The sequence below is a fragment of the Oncorhynchus tshawytscha genome, linkage group LG18 (assembly GCF_018296145.1).
Source record: "Oncorhynchus tshawytscha isolate Ot180627B linkage group LG18, Otsh_v2.0, whole genome shotgun sequence".
NCBI classification, from domain to species: domain Eukaryota; kingdom Metazoa; phylum Chordata; class Actinopteri; order Salmoniformes; family Salmonidae; genus Oncorhynchus; species Oncorhynchus tshawytscha.
Window position 1 is genome coordinate 34,376,537 of NC_056446.1, and position 26,228 is coordinate 34,402,764.

The following is a 26,228-nucleotide window of genomic DNA, read 5'->3' on the forward strand; positions in this document are numbered from 1 at the left end:
AAATAGAATAGTTTTTTTTCTCTCACTCCCACAATGCTAAGGAACAATTGCCTGCTCACATCTTTGTGCTGTCTTGCCAACTGCTATGGTTATTTGGCATGAAAATGATCACAATAGTTGGCTATACAGCACGAATAGATCTGGGAATAGAATAGATCTGGGACCAGGCTGGGTGGATATTATGCAGTATGCACTGCAGTTAATGTCTAAGCAATATACAAACAATTTTCAACGTGATTGTATCAATCCCAGATCAGATGGCTATCATTCTACTAGGTGGTAGGAGTAGTTCCATCTTCAGATATGTTAGGTAGAATGTTCCAAACATTTATTACCTTAGGTATGTAATCCTAGATGTTTCTAATCCTCTCAGATCTACGTCATACCTAGCAGCTATGTGTTAGGGCTCCATTTGGGGATTGGTCAATAGTGCTCTCTAGGTCCTTCCTTCCTTCCTTGATCTGCCAAGTTTCCTATCAGTTAAGCCAATTTCTGTTGAGTTAATGTTTGACGCGTATGCTCGCACACACACCATGACTTCTCTCCCGTCTCTCCACAGGCCCTCTATATGTTCCTGGCCCTGGCTATAATCTGTGACGACTACTTTGTGACATCGCTGGAGAAGATCTGTGAGGTGAGGGACAGTTTCCCCCCACCCTTGTTAGGAACACAATCTGGTGAAAGTGGTCAGAGATATTAGGCCTTATGTTCTTAACACAGGTAAGTTTTCTGTTAACATAGTAGCTAGGTTGGCACTTTACTTCTCAAGTAATACTTTCACGAATCAATATTCTTTGAACTGAATCAAATATTCCTAATGAAGTACTTCTCTATTCTATGATTGCTTTGCGTGTGAAGATACATGAAGTGCCACATTTTAAATGCAAAGCTTTTTGGAAGCTCACCTTGAGTAAGCACTCTGGTCTCCTCTCTGGTCTCATCTCTTTCTGTCCGTCAGAAACTAGACCTAAGTGAGGATGTTGCCGGAGCCACTTTTATGGCAGCTGGGAGTTCTGCTCCAGAGCTGTTTGCCTCTGTCATTGGTAAGATATGACACACACACACCAACACATCATCTCTGATACCCAGAAGTAAAATCTTGTGTATTTGCGTCAGATGCTGGATTATGTTTTGTGGAGAGATGTATGGGATAAAATACTAACCATACTAGAGAAGTCTCCACACCCCCCTTCTCCCTAAACGTAAACTTTCAGACAAAGCATGAACCAAATGTCCCCTCCCCATTCTGAAATGTGAAAGATGTCAACTCCTGGGAAACTGTGATTTGTCCAAATGATCAGTGTCTAAAAAAAACAACCTGCGTACCGGAATTAAGTGACTTAATCATCACATCCCACAGTCTTCTGACAGACACTACGTGTGTCTGTTCACCAGATTTAACACACACACACCAATATATCCAAATATAAAAAACACACACACTCTCCCAGATGGCTGTTGTCAGGGCTGATTGTGGATGGCTCCCTCCCTCTGTGCAGGTGTCTTCATCACCCACGGTGACGTGGGGGTTGGGACAATCGTTGGCTCAGCCGTCTTTAATATCCTGTGCATCATCGGTGTGTGTGGAATCTTCGCCGGACAGGTGTGTGTGTTTCTGTGTACGTATGTATGTGTGCGTGCAGGTCTCGTTTAGTGCAGCGTTTGGATCATTTATGGGCTGACAAGTAAATGGGAAGATTGAGTTCCCCTAAGGGGAACCATGTCCAGATGACTGTTGATGTTTGTCTTGGAAAGCATATTTCTGGGCCTGTGTTTTAGAAAGAGCAGGAGTGCTGATCTAGGATCAGTTTAGCCTCTTTTAGATGATAATGAATAGGATTCCAGAGCCTTCAGAAAGTATTCAGACCATTAAAACAAAATCATCAGCAATCTGCACACTACTCCATAATGACAAAGTGAAAACAGATTTCTTTTGACATTTTTGCAAATGTATTAAAAATAAACAAATACCTTATTTATGTACAGTTGAAGTCGGAAGTTTACATACACCTTAGCCAAATACATTTAAACTCAGTTTTTCACAATTCCTGACATTTAATCGTAGTAAAAATTCCCTGTGATTAGTTAGGATCATCACTTTATTTTAAGAATGTAAAAATGTCAGAATAATAGTAGAGAATTATTTGGTTCACCTTTTCTTTCATAACATTCTCAGTGGGTCAGAAGTTTACATGCACTCAATTAGTATTTGGTAGCATTGCCTTAAACAATTTAAACTTGGGTTAAATGTTTTGAGTAGCCTTCCATTCCTCCTGACAGAGCTGGTGTAACTGTCAGGTTTGTAGGCCTCCTTGCTCGCACATGCTTTTTCAGTTTTGACCACATTTTCTATAGGATTGAGGTCAGGGCTTTGTGATGGCCACTCCAATACCTTGACTTTGTTGTCCTTAAGCCATTTTGCCACACCTTTGGAAGTATGCTTGGGGTCATTGTCCATTTGGAAGACCCATTTGCGATCAGGCTTTAACTTCCTGACTGATGTCTTGAGATGTTGCTTCAATATATCCACAATTTTCCTCCCTCATGATGCCATCTATTTTGTGAAGTGCCCCAGTCTCTCCTGCAGCAAAGCACCCCCACAACATGATGCTGCCACCCCCGTGCTTCACAGTTGGGATTGTATTCTTCGGCTTGCAAGCCTCCCCCTTTTCCTTCAAACATAACGATGGTCATTATGGCCAAACAGTTCTATTTTTGTTTCATCAGGCCAGAGGACATTTCTCCAAAAAGTATGCTCTTTGTCCCCATGTGCAGTTGCAAACTGTAGTGGAGGTCGACCGACTATGATTTTAACGCCTATACCGATTATTGGAGGACCAAAAAAAGCCGATGCCGATTTAATAACTAAATAAAAATTGTTTTATATATATTTTATTTATTTGTAATAATGACAATTACAACAATACTGAACGAACACTTATTTTAACTTAATATAATACATCAATAAAATCAATTTAGTCTCAAATAAATAATGAAACATGTTCAATTTGGTTTAAATAATGCAAAAACAAAGTGTTGGAGAAGAAAGTAAAAGTGCAATATGTGCCATGTAAGAAAGCTAACGTTTAAGTTCCTTGCTCAGAACATGAGAACATATGAAAGCTGGTGGTTCCTTTTAACATGAGTCTTCAATATTCCAAGATAATAAGTTTTAGGTTGAAGTTATTTCTCTCTATACCATTTGTATTTCATTAACCTTTGACTATTGGATGTTCTTATAGGCACTTTAGTATTGCCAGTGTAACAGTATAGCTTCCGTCCCTCTCCTCGCTCCTACCTGGGCTCGAACCAGGAACACAACGACAACAGCCACGCTCGACGCAGCCTTACCCATCGCTCCACAAAAGCCGCGGCCTTTGCAGAGCAAGGGGAACATTCTGGCATTCTGGCAAATTAGGCGGCCCAAACTGTTGCATATACACTGATTCTGCGTGCAATGAACGCAAGAGAAGTGACACAATTTCACCTGGTTAATATTGCCTGCTGACCTGGATTTATTTTAGCTAAATATGCAGGTTTAAATATGTATACTTCTTCTGTGTATTGACTTTAAGAAAGGCATTGATGTTTATGGTTAGGTACACATTGGAGCAACGATACGCACCGCATCGGTTATATGCAACGCAGGACACGCTAGTTAAACTAGTAATATCATCAACCATGTGTAGTTAACTAGTGATTATGATTGATTTGATTTTTTTATAAGAAGTTTAATGCTAGCTAGCAACTTGCCTTGGCTTCTTACTGCATTCGAGTAACAGACCGTCTCCTCGTGGAGTGCAATGAGAGGCAGGTGGTTAGAGCGTTGGACTAGTTAACTGTAAGGTTGCAAGATTGAATCCCCCGAGCTGAGGTAAAACATCTGTCATTCTGCCCCTGAACGAGGCAGTTGACCCACTGTTCCCCGGTAGGGGAACCCGTCATTGAAAATAAGAATGTGTTAACTGACTGGCCTAGTTAAATAAAGATTAAATGAAGGTGTAAAAAAAAAAAAAAACGATTTCCGATTGTTATGAAAACTTGAAATCGGCCCTAATTAATCTACCATTCCGATTAATCGGTCGACGTCTAAACTGTAGTCTGGCTTTTTATGGTGGTTTTGGAGCAGTGGCTTCTTCCTTGCTGAGCAGCCTTTCAGGTTATGTCGATATAGGACTCGTTTTACTGTGGATATAGATACTTGTACCTGTTTCCTCCAGCATCTTCACAAGGTCCTTTGCTGCTGTTCTGGGATTGATTTCAACTTTTCGCACCAAAGTACGTTCATCTCTAGGAGACAGAACGCGTCTCCTTCCTGATAGGTATGACAGCTGCGTGGTCCCATGGTGTTTATACTTGCATACTATTGTTTGTACAGACGAATGTGGTACCTTCAAGCGTTTGGAAATTGCTCCCAAGGATGAACCAGACTTGTGGAGGTCTTGGCTGATAAAAAAACGGGAAAGAAACTCATTTCAAGCAAAAAGGCACTGAGTTTGAAGGTAGGCCTTGAAATACATCTACAGGTACACCTCCAATTGACTCAACTGATGTCAATTAGCCTATCAGAAGCTTCTAAAGCCATTACATAATTTTCTGGAATTTTCCAAGCTGTTTAAAGGCACAGTCAACGTTAACTTCTGACCCACTGGAATTGTGATACAGTGAAATGATCTGTCTGTAAACAAGTGTTGGAAAGATTACATGTCATGCACAAAGTAGATGTCCTTGCCAAAACTATAGTTTGTTAACAAGAAATTTGTGTAGTGGTTGAAAAACGAACTTTAATGACTCCAATCTAAGTGTCTGTGAACTTCCGGTTTCAACTGTACGTATTCAGACCCTTTGCTTTGAGACCCTAAATTGAGCTCCGGTCCTGTTTCCTTGATCATCCTTTGTTTCTACAAGTTATTTGGAGTCCACCTGTGGCAAATTCAGGTGATTGGACATGATTTGGAAAAGCACACACCTGTCTATATAAGGCCCCACAGTTGACAGTGCATGTCAGAGCAAAAACAAAGCCTTGAGGTCGTAGGAATTGTCTGTATAGTTCCGAGACAGGATTGTTTCGAGGCACAGATCTGGGGAAGGGTAGCAAAACATTTCTGCAGCATTTGAAGGTCCCCGAGAACACAGTGGCCTCCATTCTAAATAAAAAAGTTTAGATTCACCAAGACTTCCTAGAGCTGACTACCTGGCCATACAGAGCAAACAGGGGAGAAGGGCCTTGGTCAGGGAGGTGACCGAGAACACGATGGTCACTCTGACAGTGCTTCAGAGTTCCTCTGCGGAGATGGTTGTCCTTCTGGAAGGATCTCCCGTCTCTGCAGCACTCCACAAATCTAGCCTTTATGGTAGAGTGGCCAGACGGAAGCAGCTCGTCAGTAAAAGGCACATGACAGCCCGCTTGGAGTTTGCCAAAAGCCCCCTAATGGACTCAGACCATGAGAAACAAGATACTCTGGTCTGATGAAACCAATATTTTATTCTGGCCTGAATGCCAAGCATCACATCTGGAGAAAACATGGCACCATCCCTACTGGGAAGCGTGGTAGTAGCAGCATCGTGCTGGGAAGCGTGGTAGTGGCACCATCCCTACTGGGAAGCGTGGGTAGTGGCACCATCCCTACTGGGAAGCGTGGTAGTGGCAGCATCATGCAGGGAAGCGTGGGTAGTGGCAGCATCGTGCAGGGAAGCGTGGGTAGTGGCAGCATCGTGCAGGGAAGCGTGGGTAGTGGCAGCATCGTGCAGGGAAGCGTGGGTAGTGGCAGCATCGTGCAGGGAAGCGTGGGTAGTGGCAGCATCGTGCAGGGAAGCGTGGGTAGTGGCAGCATCGTGCAGGGAAGCGTGGGTAGTGGCAGCATCGTGCAGGGAAGCGTGGGTAGTGGCAGCATCGTGCAGGGAAGCGTGGGTAGTGGCAGCATCGTGCAGGGAAGCGTGGGTAGTGGCAGCATCGTGCAGGGAAGCATGGGTAGTGGCAGCAGTTTACCTTCCAACAAGACAACAACCCTAAGCACACAGCCAAGATGACAGAAGTTTCTTTGGGACAAGTCTCTGAACATTCTTGAGTGTCCCAGAGCCTGGACTTGAACCTGATTTGAACAACTGCAACACTCCCCATCCAACATGACAGAGCTTGAGAGGATCTGCAGAGAAGAATGGGAGAAATTCCCCCAGTACAGGTGTGCCAAGCTTGTAGCATCATACCCAAGAAGACTCGAGGCTGTAATCGCTGCCAAAGGTGCTTCAACAATGTACTGAGTAAAGGGTTTGAATACTTATGTAAATGTGATATTTCAGGTTTTTAATGTTTTTCTTTATAAAGTAGCAAAAATGTGTAAACCTGTTTTTGCTACGCCGTTATGGGGTATTGTGTGTGTGTGTGTGTGTGTGTGTGTGTGAACTATTGAATCAATATTATAATCAGGCTTTAACCTAACATGTGGAAAAAGTCAAGGTTTCTGAATACGTTCTGAATACGCTATACGTAGAAAAGGGGATCCTAGATCAGAACGTCTAGTCTGAGACACTTTAGTTACTGAATACCAGAACGGGATCTCTTTCTCTTTCTAGGTCGTAATGTTGGGTTGGTGGTCTGTTTTCCGAGATTCCTTCTACTACATCTTGTCTATCCTAGCTCTTATTGCAGTAAGTCTGACATTAAATTGCTCTTAACATGTATTGTATGCCACCATAAACAATATATTTATTGAATACTTCCTAACTGGCATTGTTTTGAATTCTGCCCGTGCTCTTTTTCCCCAGTTCATTTACGATGAGAAGGTGGTGTGGTAAGTGATCTGCCCTTTTTTAAATATGACCTTTTGATATTTCATTGGTTATGTACCTGAACTCTGCTCCTTATTGGGCGATATGTGATTTTATCGGCTTACTGTGATGTGATTTCATTGGTCTGTCCGTCTCAGGTGGGAGAGCCTGGTGTTGGTGCTCATGTACTGTGGATACATCCTCATCATGAAGTAAGTGCTGCACTAGTAAGTCTGACATCACACAACTCAGGGCGGCCAATGAAACTGAGGGCGGATATCTTGAAGAGATTCTCCTGTACTTTTTAGCCAGTAGTTCTATAAGTAGAGCTAGCGAGCCAAAAGTGGTCCCCGGAAAAATAAAAATAAAATGGTGTACTACTTCATATACAGCACCAGTCAACAGTTTGGACACGCAGACTCATTCAAGGGTTTTTCTTGATGTTGACTGTTTTCTACATTGTAGAATGCCAAGAGTGTGCAAAGCTGTCATCAAGGGTGGCTACTTTGAAGAATCTCAAATATAAAATATATATTTTTAACACTTTGTTTGGTTACTACATTATTCATAGTTTGTCTTCACTATTATTCTACAATGTAGAAAATAGGAAAAATAAAGAAAAACCCTGAAATGAGTAGGTGTGTCAACTGTTTTGACTGGTACTGTATGTGCAGACATGTGAAAAGTATGTGGGCACCTGCTTGTTTTTATTTATTTTACCTTTATTTAACCAGGCAAGTCAGTTAAGAACAAATTCTTATTTTCAATGACGGCCTAGGAACAGTGGGTTAACTGCCTGTTCAGGAGCAGAATGACAGATTTGTACCTTGTCAGCTCGGTGGTTTGATCTTGCAACCTTTCAGTTAGTTGTCCAACGCTCTAACCACTAGGCTACCCTGCCGCCCCGTTGAACATCTCATTCCAAAATCATTGGCATTAATATGGAGTTGGTCGCCCCTTTGCTGCTATAACAGCCTCCACTCTTCTGGGAAGGCTTTCCACTAGATGTTGGAACATTGCTGCTATAACAGCCTCCACTCTTCTGGGAAGGCTTTCCACTAGATGTTGGAACATTGCTGCTATAACAGCCTCCACTCTTCTGGGAAGGCTTTCCACTAGATGTTGGAACATTGCTGCTATAACAGCCTCCACTCTTCTGGGAAGGCTTTCCACTAGATGTTGGAACATTGCTGCTATAACAGCCTCCACTCTTCTGGGAAGGCTTTCCACTAGATGTTGGAACATTGCTGCTATAACAGCCTCCACTCTTCTGGGAAGGCTTTCCACTAGATGTTGGAACATTGCTGCTATAACAGCCTCCACTCTTCTGGGAAGGCTTTCCACTAGATGTTGGAACATTGCTGCTATAACAGCCTCCACTCTTCTGGGAAGGCTTTCCACTAGATGTTGGAACATTGCTGCTATAACAGCCTCCACTCTTCTGGGAAGGCTTTCCACTAGATGTTGGAACATTGCTGCTATAACAGCCTCCACTCTTCTGGGAAGGCTTTCCACTAGATGTTGGAACATTGCTGCTATAACAGCCTCCACTCTTCTGGGAAGGCTTTCCACTAGATGTTGGAACATTGCTGCTATAACAGCCTCTACTCTTCTGGGAAGGCTTTCCACTAGATGTTGGAACATTGCTGCTATAACAGCCTCCACTCTTCTGGGAAGGCTTTCCACTAGATGTTGGAACATTGCTGCTATAACAGCCTCTTCTCTTCTGGGAAGGCTTTCCACTAGATGTTGGAACATTGCTGCTATAACAGCCTCCACTCTTCTGGGAAGGCTTTCCACTAGATGTTGGAACATTGCTGCGGGGACTTGTTCCATTCAGCCAGAAGAGCGTTAGTGAGGTCGGTCACTGATGTTGGGTGATTAGGTCTGGCTCGCAGTCGGCGTTCCAATTCATCCCAAAGGTGTTCGATGGGGAGGTGGTCAGGGCTCTGTGCAGGCCAGTCAAGTTCTTCCACACCGATCTCGAAAAAAAAAAAAATCTGTATAGACCTCGCTGTGTGCATAGGGGCATTGTCATGCTGAAACAGGAAAGGGCCTTCCCCAAACTGTTGCCACAAAGTTGGAAGCACAGACTCGTCTAGAATGTTATTGTATGCTGTATCTTTTAGAATTTCCCTTCACTTGAACTAAGGGTGCTAGCCCAAACAATCAAATCACATTTTATTTGTCACATACACATAGTTGGCATATGTTAATGTGAGTGTTGCGAAATGCTTGTGCTTCTAGTTCTGACAGTGCAATAATATCTAACAATTCCCTAACAACCACCAAATACATACAAATCTAAAGGGGTGAATGAGAATATGTACATATAAGTATGTGGCCGAGCGGCATAGGCAAGGTGCAATAGATGGTATAAAATGCAGTATAGACATGTAAACCATTATTTAGAGTGGCATTGTATAAAGTGACTAGTGATCCATTTATTAAAGTGGCCAGTGATTGGGTCTCAATGTAGGCAGCAGCCTCACTGTGTTAGTGGTGGCTGTTTAACAGTCTGATGGCCTTGAGATAGAAGCTGTTTTTCAGTCTCTCAGTCCCAGCTTTGGTGCCCCGGTACTGACCTCAAATTCTGGATGGTAGCGGGGTGAACAGGCAGTTGCTCGGGTAGTTGAGGTCCTTGATGATCTTTTTGGCCTTCCTGTGACATCGGGTGTCATGGAGGGCTGGTAGTTGGCCCCCGGTGATGCGTTGTGCAGACCGCACCACCCTCTGGAGAGCCTTGTGGTTGTGGGCGGAGCAGTTACCGTACCAGGTGGTGATACAGCCAGACAGAATGCTCTCGATTGTGAAGCTGTGAAAGTTTGAGCATTTTGGGTGACAAGACAAATTTCCTCAGCCTCCTGAGGTTGAAGCGGCGCTGTTGTGCCGCCTTCACCACACTGTTTGTGTGGGTGGTCCATTTCAATTTGTCAGTGACGTCTACGCCGTGAACTTAGACCATTATTCCTCCTCCACCAAACTTTACAGTTGGCACTATGCATTCTGCGAGGTAGCGTTTGCCTGGCATCCGCCAAACCCTGATTCGCCCATCGAACTGCTAGATGGTGACGTGTGATTCATCGTTCCAGAGAACGTGTTTCCACTGCTCCAGAGTCCAATGGCGACGAGCTTTACATCACTACAGTCGACACTTGGCATTGCGCATGGTGATCTTAAACTTGTGTGCGGCTGCTCTGACATAGAAACCCATTCCAATAATCTCCCAACGAACAGGTCTTGTGCTGCCGTTGCTCCCAGAGGTTCGTTTGGAACTCTGTAGTGAGTGTTGCAACCGAGGACCGAGGCTTTTTACATGCTATGTGCTTCAGCACTCTGTGGTCCTGTTCTGTGAGCTTGTGTGACCTACCACTTCGTGGCTGAGCCGTTATTCCTCTTAGACTTTTCCACTTCACAACAGCACTTACAGTTAACTGGGGCAGCTCTAGCAGGGCAGCATTTTGACTTGTTGGAAAGATGGCATCCTATAACGGTGCCACGTTAAGTCACTGAGCTCTTCAGTATGGACCATTCTACTGCCAATGTTTGTCTATGGAGATTGCATGGCTGTGTGCTCAATGTTATACACCTGTCAGCAACAGGTGTGGCTGACATTGCCAAATTCACTCCTTTGAAGGGATGTCCACATACTTTGGGCCTTTTACTGTATGTGCACCGCGTCCTCTCTCGCTCGCGCTCTGCTGTGTGTTCATCTTGCTAGCTGTCACTCAAATGGCAAGGGGGTGAAGCTTACTGGCTAGAACTTGAATTGCTAGGGGGCTGGCCCACGTGGGGGGAAAATGTATGGAAAATGGTGAAGCACAGCTACCAGAAAACACCCTAGGGATTTGGTGGCTAATTGAGGTAAGACCGTAATTCTGGTGATAGATTGAACATGTGAAGCAATACAAGCATTTGCATACGCACTATACATACACATGGATTTACTACTGTAGATATGTGGTAGTGGTGGAGTAGGAGCCTGAGTGCACACAGTGTGTTGTGAAATCTGTGAATGTTTTAAAATGGTATTAACTGCCTTCATTTTGCTGGACCCCAGGAAGAGTAGCTTTGGCAGGAACTAGTGGGGATCCATAATAAACCCCAGGAAGAGTAGCTGCTGCTTTGGCAGGAACTAGTGGGGATCCATAATAAATACAAACTACACATTGACACATCCAGCCCAAAGCGAGAGGTTTACATTTTCTGTAACATCTCTTTTAAGATGTGTATATATTTCAAAAAAAAGTGCAAAGATATTGAAATAGATTTTTTTGGGGATGGGAGTTTTTTTTCCTGTCTGTTTCTGCCTTGGTTCATCCAGGACACTTTCTGCTGCCAGTAATCTGTCTCTCAGCCCCAGCCTGCTCACTCCCAGCCCAGCCATAACACTTTAATCCTCCCTCTGCAGTGGCTAAAGAGCACCAGACTTAACTGGATATCACTTGTCTCCTGTCTAGTTTGGAGGAAAGGACTTCTGACTGCCCTTCTATGACCCATTGTGAAAGCCACTCAGGGAAAATAGCCTACTCACAGACTACTTCAGACTTTTCCGTCCATAGGGGTTGCTGTATCATTAGAAGTGTGCATACATAGGATGTCAAATATATAACATGGTTCACATTCCCCAGAAGTTGCAGAACTGAGTTTGCCACAGTTTTTGTAAATATGACCAGTTGTAACAATGTTGATGCAGTTTACTGTATACACAGGGCCAGTTTACAGGATCCAGATTACACCTATTAATCCTAGTCCTAAAATGTTGTTTTTTTTCAATGGAGAATTAAGTCAATTTATTCATGTGTCCAGGAAACTGGTCCCTAGAGTTCACACAGCACTGCATACAATTGAGTTATTGGCTGTTGATGAACAAGGGAGACATTGACCAGTGTCCCTCTCCTTTCTTCTCCCAGGTTTAACCAGAGCTTGCAGAAGTTGTTCACGGGGAAAGGGGGTAAAGACAAGAACCAGGCCAACGGTAACGCTGCGGCCAGCAGCGAGATGGAGGATGGTAATACAGCTTGTTATGGGGCTGCTGACCCCTCATTACCTATACTCAGCACAGCAGCAGGTAAGGCTGACCAGACAGGCTGTAGTACACACCAAGGCGTCTCCAAGACATATTCTCAACTGGTCTTCTTTTGAAATTACCAAAATTGACTAATGGCTGTTTTTTTGAGGGAATGGCTGTTTTTTTGAGGGAATGGCTGTTTTTTTGAGGGAATGGCTGTTTTTTTGAGGGAATGGCTGTTTTTTTGAGGGAATGGCTGTTTTTTTTGAGGGAATATGGACTTCTGGGATTTGGGTAGGACTTCCTCTGTCAGTGTGGTGAAGGTGTTGCAGCTCAACAGTCTCCATTCTACTACGCTGACTAACACTGGATAAGAGGTACCCTTCTGCTCAACCACAGTGCTCTCTCCTTCACTCACTGCCTCTCTCAGCCTAGACACCTTATCTTTGGTATTAATGTCATAAGCGGCTTGTAACTTGTGTAGATGCGACCCATATCTTCCTCTTTCTTTCCACTGTCAAAGCGCCTGTCTGTTCAGCCTTACTAAAACCTTCTGTTGCTTATTGTGTGTAGTAACTGTTTCTGCGTGCTAGAATGCAGTGTTTCTCTGCAGTGTGTTGCTCTGCTTGTCTCTTGATGTTTCAGCCCACTGACTTATGGTACTAAATATCCAAATATAGGGAATGTTTGTCAGCTTTGTTTACTTAATGTATGCATACCAATTTCTATATAATCAATATACTCTTGCTAATTGAATATAGAACACTTAAACCCTGCATCCAGGCATTATACTAGGAGTATGTTTAAAACACAAGTGAAAACGTTTCGCGGGAAGGTGTTTTTACACCTTAAAATAATTGTCCTGTGTTTCCAGATTTCTATTAGATATGACCTCTATTTAGTTACAGTGTTAGTGAAAATGTTTTCCTTCCAAAAGCACAAGTTAAAAAGCATGTTTTCTGTGTTGGTGTCTTCCATTAGCACCGCCGTCCACTAATCATTTTCACCCGGCTACTTTTCCACTTCATATTATCTAGACTATGTTTTTCATTTAAAAGTTTCAATTCGCTAGTCCATCAAGCCCCTCTGCCTCTAGAATGACTGACATGCATCTTCTAGCCATCTTTTGATAGAATCGGTGCATGTCAGTCACTAAGCAAGCGATGACAGGAAAACGCAGTCTGATCTGTCTCGACTCCCGGTACAATTTGTGTGCACTGTGGTTGATTGCAGTCAAATTTCTTTACACAGAGGAGGGAGAGGGCATGATGATCGTGAATTTCCGCATCCTATGTAATGTAAGTGGTAACGATGAGTTAATCAACTTAGCCTAATTATTGTTTTATTGCACATGATTATGTTTCATGTAGCCACCACGCGGAGTCGTGGCTCATGGGCTATTTACTGTGCGTTGATTGACAACTGAATAGCAAGTGTTGACTAGTTTTATTTATAATACTTTTTTTTTTTATTGGCAAATAATTATCTGATACATAACCAAAACAAATAGCCAATGCATTCAACAAGTTTGTAGAGTCAAAGGCTTGACGTAATCATTGTATGCTATGAATATGGGACAAAATACTACACTTTTGACTACATTAATATACATGTGTGAATTTGTCCCAATACTTTTGCTGCAATTTCTGAACGGTGCACCCGGTTTATGGATTAAAACACCCTTAAAGCTGACAGCCTGCTGCTGAACCTCTGTCACTGTCCCAATACTTTTGGAGCTCACTGTATCTTGTATAGGGCCCCAACTAATGATCATTCATTCATTTAGGCCATGTCAAATCTGACAGATATACTTCACTGATATTCATATTTTTTTTCAAGATGTGGGCAATTTACTTCATTTTTTTGTTCTAATAAAATACATAATTTGAAGAACAAACATTGTGGCAATACATATTTTGCAGTAAAACTGTAAAGACTTTAATCTCATGAGAAGATCAGTTACATGCTAAAGGGTTAAATGTTCTCCTAGAAAATAGTCCTGCTCTTGGCCTAGATTTAGATGACATTCAAACAACTAACACAGAATACATACATGTTCAAATGACTGAACATGTAAAGTCATGTCTTTTCTACAAGAGTCCATCAAAATAGGGCTCCTTAGGCCAAAAATGACTAAGGGAGTGACCTTATCCCCTGAGGAAATGGCAAACAACTGTCTGTTTGAGATACAAGTTTGAGGTAGAGTTATGAAGTGTTTTGTTCTCCAATTTATGTTTTGGCCACGAGTACAAGATGAGACAACTTGTGGGTATGAGTTTTTTTTAAAGTGAGATTTCCACTGGATAATTACTTCAGTGTTTTTTTGTGTTTTTTTGCTAGCATGTTTGTGTGTTAGCGTCTGTGTGCATGTCAGTGTGAAGGACTAATGTGTCTGTCCATCTCCAGTTAAGCCCAGTAAGGCTTACAGTCGTGGCTCTGTGGTCATGGTCGATGAGATTATGCACGCCAGCCCTCCCAAGTTACGCTTCCCAGAGGCCGGCCTCCGCGTCATGGTCACCAGCCATTTTGGCCCAAAGACCCGGCTGCGCATGGCCAGTCGCCTCATCATCACTGAGGTATGGATAGATAGGGATGCAACTACAGGAACGAGATGAGGAGCAGATTGTTTCCATGTTAAAAAATGCAATTGTCTCAGATATAGATTTTATAGTGTTCATTAGACACCAGACAGAAAGAATCTGACTGAAACAGTGGGGGTCTGCTTGGGGTGTGTTCACTTGTCGCAGACCGTAGCAAAACGTTTGGTCTGTTGCAAAACGTTTTGCGCTTTGCAACGCAAACTGTTAACTCCAAACGGAATAAGTTTCGCAACAAAAAATTGAGGTTCTATTGGATTAATTCAGGTAGGTCCCTCCCTGTTTCGCTCTGTTTCCATTTGGTTGCCTGAGTAAACGGTAAAGTGTTTCAGTTGAAAAATGTTTTGCAACAGGCCAAAAGTTTTTCTACGGTCTGCGAGTAATGAATTCACCCCTGGACATTTTCGGATGTGTACCGTAATGAACTGTTTTGGTCTCCACCCTGTTTTGCCTCTTCCTCACAGCGTCAGAAGCTAGTCCAGGGTGCCAACGGGGTGGAGACCCAGGTTCTGGAGGGGAAGGTGGACATTGAGAATGGCAATGTGCCTGAAGACAAACCCGCAGAGGAGGAGCAGGAGAATGAAACCATCTCCCCCTTTCATATCCCTGGTGTGTGTGTGTGTGTGTGTGTGTGTATTAGCGTGATGTTTATCCAGACAGAGTCTAACAAGACTGTCGATAGGAAATGTTTTGTCGACAAGATTGGTGCCATTTGCTTCCACTTCAGTAGACGTGGTGCCGTTACCCAAATTATTCAGTGACTTTATCATATGACAAACTCTAATGATCTCTGACACTGTTATGTGCATGGCAAACTCTAATGATCTCTGACACTGTTATGTGCATGACCAACTCTAATGATCTCTGACACTTATGTGCATGACCAACTCTAATGATCTCTGACACTTATGTGCATCACAAACTCTAATGATCTCTGACACTTATGTGCATGACAAACTCTAATGATCTCTGACACTTATGTGCATGACCAACTCTAATGATCTCTGACACTTATGTGCATGACCAACTCTAATGATCTCTGACACTTATGTGCATGACAAACTCTAATGATCTCTGACACTTATGTGCATGACAAACTCTAATGATCTCTGACACTTATGTGCATGACAAACACTGCCAAGTGTGTGTATGAAACAGACTTGTTTCAGCTGTCAAGTGCTTAATGATTAAAGTAGCTGATGAGTTAAATTAGTTCTGTAAGTTGTGTGGGCTGGAACAAATACCTTCAGACCTCTGGATCTCCAGGACCAGAACACTGTTCTAGAATGTTGTAGAGTAGTAGGTTCATCTAGGGAGTTTGTCACCACTGTGCTTCTGCATGCTTTTCCAGACTCTTAGCCCCTTGGTTTACTGTAAAGCACTTTGACTGCATGTAAAAAGGGCATTATAAATACATTTGATATATTTTTTTATCTTCCATGGCTGTTCTGCAGATGGCATCGGCAGCAAGTGTAAGTGGCTGATCTCGTGGCCCCTGCTGCTCCTCCTGTTCTTCACCATCCCCAACTGTGCCAAGCCTCGCTGGGAGAAGTTCTTCATGGTCTCCTTCTTCCTTTCTACCGTCTGGATCGCTGTCTTCTCCTACTTCATGGTCTGGATGGTGAGTCTCAGGGTAGAGGGTGTGTGTGTGGGGGGGGCTTTGTCTGTCGTTCTGGTCAATTATCAGCCGTAACGTGTGTGTGTGTGGGGGTGGGTCACAGGTCACCATCATCGGCTACACCCTTGGCATCCCAGATGTCATTATGGGCATCACCTTCCTGGCAGCTGGCACCAGCGTTCCAGACTGCATCGCCAGTCTCATTGTTGCTCGGCAAGGTACAGCTCTAGTTTCTGTCATGTCCTATCAAACAGTTCAGGGAAATCTAGTCATTGGCTTTTTTTCATTGGGTGGGGTGGGGGGTCTTCGGTCTGTACCATCTTTAGCCATACTCTTTAAGGCTTTTCCAAGTTAATTCTGGAGGTTGTTCTTATGTAAAATGCTTATTTTGAACGACAGCTATTTGTGTTTAGGATTGGGTGACATGGCAGTGTCCAACACCATCGGCAGTAATGTGTTTGATATCCTGGTTGGGCTGGGCGTTCCTTGGGCACTACAGACCATGGCGGTCAGCTACGGCTCCGAGGTAAGAACAGCTATAGGGAACGGAGTAGGGTGAGGTTGCCCCCCCTTAAAACCTTTTTAAGGACTGTGTTTCAGTACTGTGAGTCCTTGACCTTATTGTCGCTCCAGCTCTCTCCCACCTGTCTACTAGGAGTGCATCTCAATAGTATAAGACGTTCTCTGCTCATCATGGCCAGAGGAAGCCACTTAAGACTAGAGATACGCCCCTTGAGTTAACTAATACCGTGTGTTTACGGGGGTTGACTACGACCTGGAGCCGTGTGTTTACGGGGGTTGACTGTGGCTGTGTTTACGGAGTTGGGAACAACTTTTAGAATGTTGAATATTGTTCTAATTCTAAACTTTCAGTTAGAAAACATGATTGAAATATTCCCTGTCTAACTAACGTGCTCTATACCTTCTCCCTCTAGGTCATGATCAACAGTCGAGGACTGGTCTACTCTGTGGTGTTGCTACTGGGATCTGTGGCTTTGACGGTGAGCAGATACCCTCTTTTGTAGAGCAGGATGCTTGTAATGCCAGGGTAGTGGGTTCGATGGGACCACCCAGACGTAAAACATGTGTATGCACCAATGACTAAGTCACTTGGAGAAAAATGTCTGCTATATGGCATGTTTTATACATGTGTCGTAGTCTCTACACACAGTATGACTGGTCAGTAGTGTAATATCTATGACTGCCGCTGACCAATCTGCCAGTGTATTTATTAGGCTGTGGCCAGAGATTGTGTGCCTTTGAAAAAAGTGCAATAAGCTGAATTGCGCTAATGGAAAGGGTCATTAGATGAATTTGCTGATAAGGTACACAACATGCTGTTGCACTGTAGTAGGTGTTTTAAAGGAACCATGTGCAGTTAACACACAGGTACTGTATCTTAAATCACAACTAATGGGAAAATGTAATTGCTTACACATGAAATTTGGGGGTATCATTTATAAATATTAATATGCACAAATTTGCTTTGACATTGTGCATATGTCCATATATAGTCCCTCTGTCTCTGCAGAGGGACTATATATAGGATGTACTGTGTTCCCCTCTGCAGAGGGACTATATATAGGATGTACTGTGTTCCCCTCTGCAGAGGGACTATATATAGGATGTACTGTGTTCCCCTCTGCAGAGGGACTATATATAGGATGTACTGTGTTCCCCTCTGCAGAGGGACTATATATAGGATGTACTGTGTTCCCCTCTGCAGAGGGACTATATATAGGATGTACTGTGTTCCCCTCTACAGAGGGACTATATATAGGATGTACTGTGTTCCCCTCTGCAGAGGGACTATATATGATCTGTGTTCCCCTCTGCAGACTGACTATATATGATGTGTGTTCCCCTCTGCAGAGGGACTATATATGATGTACTGTGTTCCCCTCTACAGAGGGACTATATATAGGATGTACTGTGTTCCCCTCTGCAGAGGGACTATATATGATCTGTGTTCCCCTCTGCAGACTGACTATATATGATGTGTGTTCCCCTCTGCAGACTGACTATATATGATGTGTGTTCCCCTCTGCAGACTGACTATATATGATGTGTGTTCCCCTCTGCAGACTGACTATATATGATGTGTGTGTTCCCCTCTGCAGAGGACTATATATGATGTACTGTGTTCCCCTCTGCAGAGGGACTATATATGATGTGTGTGTCCCCTCTGCAGACTGACTATATATGATGATGTACTGTGTTCCCCTCTGCAGACTGACTATATATGATGTACTGTGTTCCCCTCTGCAGACTGACTATATATGATGTGTGTTCCCCTCTGCAGACTGACTATATATGATGTACTGTGTTGACTATATATAGGATGTACCCCTCTGCAGACTGCAGACTGACTATATATAGATGTACTGTGTTCCCCTCTGCAGAGGAACTATATATGATCTGTGTTCCCTCTGCATGATGTGTGTGTGTGTTCCCCTCTGCAGACTGACTATATATGATGTACTGTGTTCCCCTCTGCAGAGGGACTATATATGATGTACTGTGTTCCCCTCTGCAGAGGGACTATATATGATGTGTGTGTGTTCCCCTCTGCAGGTGGGGGGGATTCATGTGAACCACTGGAAGCTGGATCTGAAGCTGGGCATCTACACGCTGGTCCTCTACGCTGTCTTCCTGTGTTTCTCCATCATGATCGAGTACAACGTGTTCACCTTCGTCAACCTACCCATGTGCATGGAGGAGTAGCTGGACCACGCCCACCTCAACTAGGAAGCTCCACTCCCTCAACCCCTAATGGCAACCAATCACAATCAACTTTCCCCATCCTCCACCACGTTACTAAACCTGGTTATCTCCTGTCTGACAGGTCACCTTTCATTTTCATAACTGACCTGTTGACTTCTTGATCTGATCCTGGTCTTTAAATCTTTTATTTCCCTGTGCTTGGACTCACTTTCCCATGAGGCTTTGTTCTGAGGAGTGGACAGACTCATTAAACGAACTGGACCCATTTTCAGACTATTCTATTTTCCATTCCCCCATCCACACGATCTGTAGTCTGACTGGCTTTCCTTAGCATTCCCTCACAGGCCCTAGAATCAACCCTACAGTAGTCTGCCTCTTACAAACATCCCAAACATACCTCTGTCCAAGTTAGGGTTAGTCCTAACCCTCAACATGGACCCTCACCCCTTCTCCTACTCTTCCCCCATCCAAACTTCTCCTCTTCTCATCCCCACCGATCCACCCAAAGACCCTACGGAGAATACACAACCTCGCCCTAAAACTCTACCTCTCCCCCAAATCCTGCTTGTACCCTCAACCTTTGGAGGGGGAACTCTCCTCCTCCTCTTTCAAATCTGGACCCCTCTGACATAGTCCGAACTTTGACTTTTTCCAGATTGCTTCGTCCCACCCCTCTGCAGCAGACACTCATCTTTCACTCCTATCTACTCTAACTTGTCTCTTCTCTCCATCAACTCTTAAAGACATTTAGTCAGGAAGCTTTGTGTCTCTGACTACCAGAAGAGTGTATGTATATTTGCAGCACAATGGAAAACTTGTGAACATGTTTTTTTTTCTTGTTTTTGTATCGTACTTTTTGTTTTATAGAGTTTAAAAATGACAAAATACTTTTGAGAGCTTGTTGCAATCACAAAGGACATTGCCTGTTTCACAGTAATGAATTAGCACACAGAGAAAGTACTTTTATTGTCAGGACATTTGGCTCCCCCTCGAAGGGAGGCGTCTGGCTCATGGCGACAACTCCAAAATCCGTGGTGCTGAAATTTCAGCTTTTTTTTTTTTTGTCTTGTTCTGAGATCACACACACCCCCTCAGACTGCACAACAATGAAGAGAAAACACACCTGCTCCAGAGTTGGGAGAAATCTTTTGGACGGTGTTCATATTCTGACGTCTTTGGACAGTAGCATGTATATGTATCGTGTTAGATGGGATTCGGTCTGCTCGACCCCTTTTGACCACCAGAGGGCAATGTCCCCTCACTATGATCTAGCTGCATGGCAGGGGTCTCAAGCAACCACAGCCGTTTGGTTATCAGGGAATATCTGGAGCCTCCGCAGATCCAGTAGGGGGCGACATAGGTGTTCTCTCTCTGAATTTCATGTAGATATTGCACTTTAAAACAAGCAAAGCTGTCCTACTTTCTGAATCAAATAGTGCTTCCTGTGTGTGGGGGGGTTTGTGTATGTACTGTGTGTTTGTGTGAGAGAATGACGAGGGTGTGTGCTGACTTGCAGGCTCGCGCCCAGCTTGGTCTCACCGCCTCCCCCTTCCCTAATCCCCTATAGACTTGAACCTCTAACATCGTGAGCACATACCCATTTCTGTCTGCAGTGCAATGCATGTTGGGACAATAAATGCAGGCTCCTCCATGGCACGACCCCCCCCCTCCCACCCCACCCGGCAACCACTTTATAAATAAACGGCAGCTACATGCTACTGCTACTAAGACATTTGACATCATGCAAAAACACCTGCAGGAACTTAGTCTACAATAAGCTGGAGAGACTTGCATTGATAGGGGAGTGTTAAAGGTGAGGACTTATCTTTCCCTTTGTGTTGGCAGCAGGTACTTGTATATGCAATCTCAACGTAATGTGTGTTGGACTCTGGAGGAACTACATTGATGTTGCCATAATGTTAGTGGTTAATATGAGCTCACTGGTCTGAATGACTCGCTAAAGGACCGAGCCAGAGGACATGGAGGAAAGGTTCTGGAACTGGAGATTCTGTGTGTGCGGGGGAGTCCGACCCTCTGGTACAAGGGCATTACTCAATCACCAACTCTACCTGAGGAGCGGAGGGGAAGGACTCCTGCTGGGAAACACCCCCCCAGGCTGGCTACAGATGGTTTAGTCCAGAATCCTCTGAACTTTCTGGAAGTTTTCCTTCTCCATGAATGAACTTTGTGAGATGAGATCTCCACTCTGTATGAAGGACCTAAGGAGCAGACATTTTAGTAGCAGGACCCCTAAACTGATACCCTGGGGGGGGTAGACTCGCTGTGTTCAAGTCTCTACTGGCCCCCCCCTTCTTTATCCTCCCTTCTCATCACACCCCGATGCTCTCTCTGACCCCCCCACCCCACCCTTCTGGACCATCAGTTTATAGCAGTTACCCCCACTGCTCTGTATATATCCCAGTGGGTCTTTTCCCCATAGTGTTCTCTGCTAGTGCCATTCTGATTCTCATTGTCTTCTTTGCAAGGATCACTGCATCAATCTTTTCACTGGTTCTTATTAACTGTACATACATAGATATTTTTGAACATATGATGCTCGCTTTCTGGGTCAAGAGTATACCTGATTTCCTTTGTACATTTCCCTTTGTTTGTCTTGGTTTTGAGCGGTGTACAACACCTGTGTGGTCATGTCCTTGGTCCAATCCCCAATGGACCCCTAGACCCTACGCCCTAGGTACTTGTTGAGTGTTTAACAGCTGTCAGTAATCGCTCCACATTGCTCAGACGTTTCACCATATTGCGCGAATACCAGTCAAATCCTCTCAGATCTCCACTAGAGTATAGGGTCTAGGGGTTGCTTTAAATTGGGCCCTCGGTGCCAGGTTCTGAGAGGTGACAACGGGTGTATTCATTAGTTAGACTGCTGCAAAATGTTTTGAAACTGAAACTGTTTACTTTAAACGGATAATGTTTTGCAACGAAAACGAGAGTTTCTATTGGACAAATTCAGGTAGGTCCCTCCCTGTTTGGTTCCTAGAGTAAACGGTTTCCGTTAAATGTTTTTGCGACAGTCAAAACGATTTGTAACGGTCTGCACCTAATGAATACACCTCACCACAGCAGGTCACACTGCTCTTACTGCTTGACTATCCTAACTCATCTAACACCCACCCACGTCACCGTGGAATAATTCTCTGGGCAATCTGCCACAACTTTATCACTGTTTAAAAAGAAGTAGAATTCAGATGACATAAATGTCATAGTTCTGCATCGAAAATACAGATTGTATGGAAACCATGTTGTACAAAATAAAAGTGCAGAAATCTACACACACCCTCCCCCCTATGGCAAAAATGACCATGAACGTAATTTATAATCTAGTAGTGTGATTTGATTGAACTTTTCCTCAGTGTGTGTTAAGATTATTGCTCTGTGTACTAAACTATAGTTAAATCATCTCTTTATAGCACACCTTGTTGAAGAAAAGTTCATTGTCAAACTAACAGATTATAGAGGGTTACTGAATTTTTTTTTTTTGCACTCAGCAACAATTTGTTTGCACTATGAAAATGTTGCCCACACACACACATGTTCAATAACTATGACTTCTCAACACCGGAGTGGAGCCGTATGTAATTCTATTGAATGAATGAAACGACCTGATGCACTGTGAGCTCAATGTGATGTGGGAGTCATTTGTCAACCAATAAAAATGAGACATAAAACATAATGATAATATATTTAATGTAAAGTTAGTTCATATGAAACATTTATCGAAAACATCTGTATAACTTATATGAATGTATTGTCTCGCTATACTGGACATATCCAACCAATGCATTTTACTGTAAAGCAATAACGTGAAAAAATTAAATTGCAAAAAGAATTCCTGAACATTTGTCTCAGTCCTTGAATACCAGATTTTTAAAAAGTCACTTCTTAAATGTAGCAATTTAGTATGGATTTTGATAACTGTGCTTTGACTTGAATTTCTCAGCTGTAGTGTGTGTCTACATACATGGGCATTAATATGGAGTTGCCCCCCCCTTTCCTGCTATAACAGCCTCTACTCATTTCCACTAGATGTTGGAACATTGATGCAGGGACTTGCTTCCATTCAGCCACGAGCATTAGTGAGATCGGGCACTGATGTTGGGTGATTAGGCCTGGCTCGCAGTCTGCGTTCCAAAGGTGTTCGATGGGGTTGAAGTCAGGGCTCTGTGCAGGCCAGTCAAGTTCTTCCACACAGATCTTGACAAACCATGTCTGTATGGAACTCACTTTGTGCACAGGGTTATTGTCATTCTGAAACAGGGAAGGGTCTTCCCCAAACTGTTGTCACAAAGTTTGAAGCACAAAATCGTCTAGAATGTCATTGTATGCTGTAGCTTTAAGAGTTCCCTTCACTGGAACTATGGAGGCTAGCTTGAACCATGAAAACCATTTTTTTTATTTTTTTATTTTTTTATTTCACCTTTATTTAACCAGGTAGGCCAGTTGAGAACAAGTTCTCATTTGCAACTGCGACCTGGCCAAGATAAAGCATAGCAGTGTGAGCAGACAACACAGAGTTACACATGGAATAAACAATTAACAAGTCAATAACACAGTAGAAAACAAAGGGGATAGTCTATATACAATGTGTGCAAAAGGCATGAGGAGGTAGGCGAATAATTACAATTTTGCAGATTAACACTGGAGTGATAAATGATCAGATGGTCATGTACAGGTAGAGATATTGGTGTGCAAAAGAGCAAGTAAATAAATAAAAACAGTATGGGGATGAGGTAGGTGAAAATGGGTGGGCTATTTACCAATAGACTATGTACAGCAGCAGCGATCGGTTAGCTGCTCAGATAGCTGATGTTTGAAGTTGGTGAGGGAGATAAAAGTCTCCAACTTCAGAGATTTTTGCAATTCGTTCCAGTCACAGGCAGCAGAGTACTGGAACGAAAGGCGGCCAAATGAGGTGTTGGCTTTAGGGATGATCAGTGAGATACACCTGCTGGAGCGCGTGCTACGGATGGGTGTTGCCATCGTGACCAGTGAACTGAGATAAGGCGGAGCTTTACCTAGCATGGACTTGTAGATGACCTGGAGCCAGTGGGTCTGGCGACGAATATGTAATGAGGGCCAGCCGACTAGAGCATACAGGTCGCAGTGGTGGGTGGTATAAGGTGCTTTAGTGACAAAACGGATGGCACTGTGATAGACTGCATCCAGTTTGCTGAGTAGAGTGTTGGAAGCCATTTTGTAGATGACATCGCCGAAGTCGAGGATCGGAAGGATAGTCAGTTTTACTAGGGTAAGCTTGGCGGCGTGAGTGAAGGAGGCTTTGTTGCGGAATAGAAAGCCGACTCTTGATTTGATTTTCGATTGGAGATGTTTGATATGAGTCTGGAAGGAGAGTTTGCAGTCTAGCCAGACACCTAGGTACTTATAGATGTCCACATATTCAAGGTCGGAACCATCCAGGGTGGTGATGCTAGTCGGGCATGCGGGTGCAGGCAGCGATCGGTTGAAAAGCATGCATTTGGTTTTACTAGCGTTTAAGAGCAGTTGGAGGCCACGGAAGGATTGTTGTATGGCATTGAAGCTTGTTTGGAGGTTAGATAGCACAGTGTCCAATGACGGGCCGAAAGTATATAGAACGGTGTCGTCTGCGTAGAGGTGGATCAGGGAATCGCCCACAGCAAGAGCAACATCATTGATATATACAGAGAAAAGAGTCGGCCCGAGAATTGAACCCTGTGGCACCCCCATAGAGACTGCCAGAGGACCGGACAGCATGCCCTCCGATTTGACACACTGAACTCTGTCTGCAAAGTAATTGGTGAACCAGGCAAGGCAGTCATCCGAAAAACCGAGGCTACTGAGTCTGCCGATAAGAATATGGTGATTGACAGAGTCGAAAGCCTTGGCAAGGTCAATGAAGACGGCTGCACATTACTGTCTTTTATCGATGGCGGTTATGATATCGTTTAGTACCTTGAGTGTTGCTGAGGTGCACCCGTGACCGGCTCGGAAACCAGATTGCACAGCGGAGAAGGTACGGTGGGATTTGAGATGGTCAGTGACCTGTTTGTTGACTTGGCTTTCGAAGACCTTAGATAGGCAGGGCAGGATGGATATAGGTCTGTAACAGTTTGGGTCCAGGGTGTCTCCCCCTTTGAAGAGGGGGATGACTGCGGCAGCTTTCAATCCTTGGGGATCTCAGATGATATGAAAGAGGTTGAACAGGCTGGTAATAGGGGTTGCGACAATGGCGGCGGAAAGTTTCAGAAATAGGGGTCCAGATTGTCAAGCCCAGCTGATTTGTACGGGTCCAGGTTTTGCAGCTCTTTCAGAACATCTGCTATCTGGATTTGGGTAAAGGAGAACCTGGAGAGGCTTGGGCGAGGAGCTGCCGGGGGGCGGAGCTGTTGGCCGAGGTTGGAGTAGCCAGGCGGAAGGCATGGCCAGCCGTTGAGAAATGCTTATTGAAGTTTTCGATAATCATGGATTTATCAGTGGTGACCGTGTTACCTAGCCTCAGTGCAGTGGGCAGCTGGGAGGAGGTGCTCTTGTTCTCCATGGACTTCACAGTGTCCCAGAACTTTTTGGAGTTGGAGCTACAGGATGCAAACTTCTGCCTGAAGAAGCTGGCCTTAGCTTTCCTGACTGACTGCGTGTATTGGTTCCGGACTTCCCTGAACAGTTGCATATCCCGGGGACTATTCGATGCTATTGCAGTCCGCCACAGGATGTTTTTGTGCTGTTCGAGGGCAGTCAGGTCTGGGGTGAACCAAGGACTGTATCTGTTCTTAGTTCTGCATTTTTTGAACGGAGCATGCTTATCTAAAATGGTGAGGAAGTTACTTTTAAAGAATGACCAGGCGTCCTCAACTGACGGGATGAGGTCAATGTCCTTCCAGGATACCCGGGCCAGGTCGATTAGAAAGGCCTGCTCACAGAAGTGTTTTAGGGAGCGTTTGACAGTGATGAGGGGTGGTCGTTTGACTGCGGCTCCGTAGCGGATACAGGCAATGAGGCAGTGATCGCTGAGATCCTGGTTGAAGACAGCGGAGGTGTATTTGGAGGGCCAGTTGGTCAGGATGACGTCTATGAGGGTGCCCTTGTTTACAGAGTTAGGGTTGTACCTGGTGGGTTCCTTGATGATTTGTGTGAGATTGAGGGCATCTAGCTTAGATTGTAGGACTGGCGGGGTGTTAAGCATATCCCAGTTTAGGTCACCTAACAGAACAAACTCTGAGGCTAGATGGGGGGCGATCAATTCACAAATGGTGTCCAGGGCACAGCTGGGGGCTGAGGGGGGTCGGTAGCAGGCGGCAACAGTGAGAGACTTATTTCTGGAGAGAGTAATTTTCAAAATTAGTAGTTCGAACTGTTTGGGTATGGACCTGGAAAGTGTGACATTACTTTGCAGGCTATCTCTGCAGTAGACTGCAACTCCTCCCCCTTTAGCAGTTCTATCTTGACGGAAGATGTTATAGTTGGGTATGGAAATCTCTGAATTTTTGGTGGCCTTCCTGAGCCAGGATTCAGACAC

General features: G+C 44.1%; 1 protein-coding gene across 3 annotated transcripts in view; it reads left to right on the forward strand.

Moving 5' to 3' along the window:
• LOC112217930 (sodium/potassium/calcium exchanger 4-like) overlaps positions 1-22,565 on the forward strand; it is a 58,846-nt gene extending 36,281 nt beyond the window's left edge. For all 3 annotated transcript variants that reach the window (XM_042300975.1, XM_042300974.1, XM_042300976.1), the window contains exons 4-17: positions 560-634; positions 959-1,043; positions 1,500-1,603; positions 6,574-6,648; positions 6,766-6,791; positions 6,927-6,980; positions 11,682-11,779; positions 14,186-14,355; positions 14,841-14,985; positions 15,831-15,997; positions 16,098-16,212; positions 16,408-16,520; positions 16,930-16,995; positions 18,569-22,565. In XM_042300975.1, coding sequence (XP_042156909.1) covers positions 560-634; positions 959-1,043; positions 1,500-1,603; positions 6,574-6,648; positions 6,766-6,791; positions 6,927-6,980; positions 11,682-11,779; positions 14,186-14,355; positions 14,841-14,985; positions 15,831-15,997; positions 16,098-16,212; positions 16,408-16,520; positions 16,930-16,995; positions 18,569-18,718 — 1,443 coding nt within the window. In that variant the 3' untranslated portion in view covers positions 18,719-22,565. The remainder of the gene's footprint in view (positions 1-559; positions 635-958; positions 1,044-1,499; positions 1,604-6,573; positions 6,649-6,765; positions 6,792-6,926; positions 6,981-11,681; positions 11,780-14,185; positions 14,356-14,840; positions 14,986-15,830; positions 15,998-16,097; positions 16,213-16,407; positions 16,521-16,929; positions 16,996-18,568) is intronic.
• Positions 22,566-26,228: the final 3,663 nt, after the last annotated feature.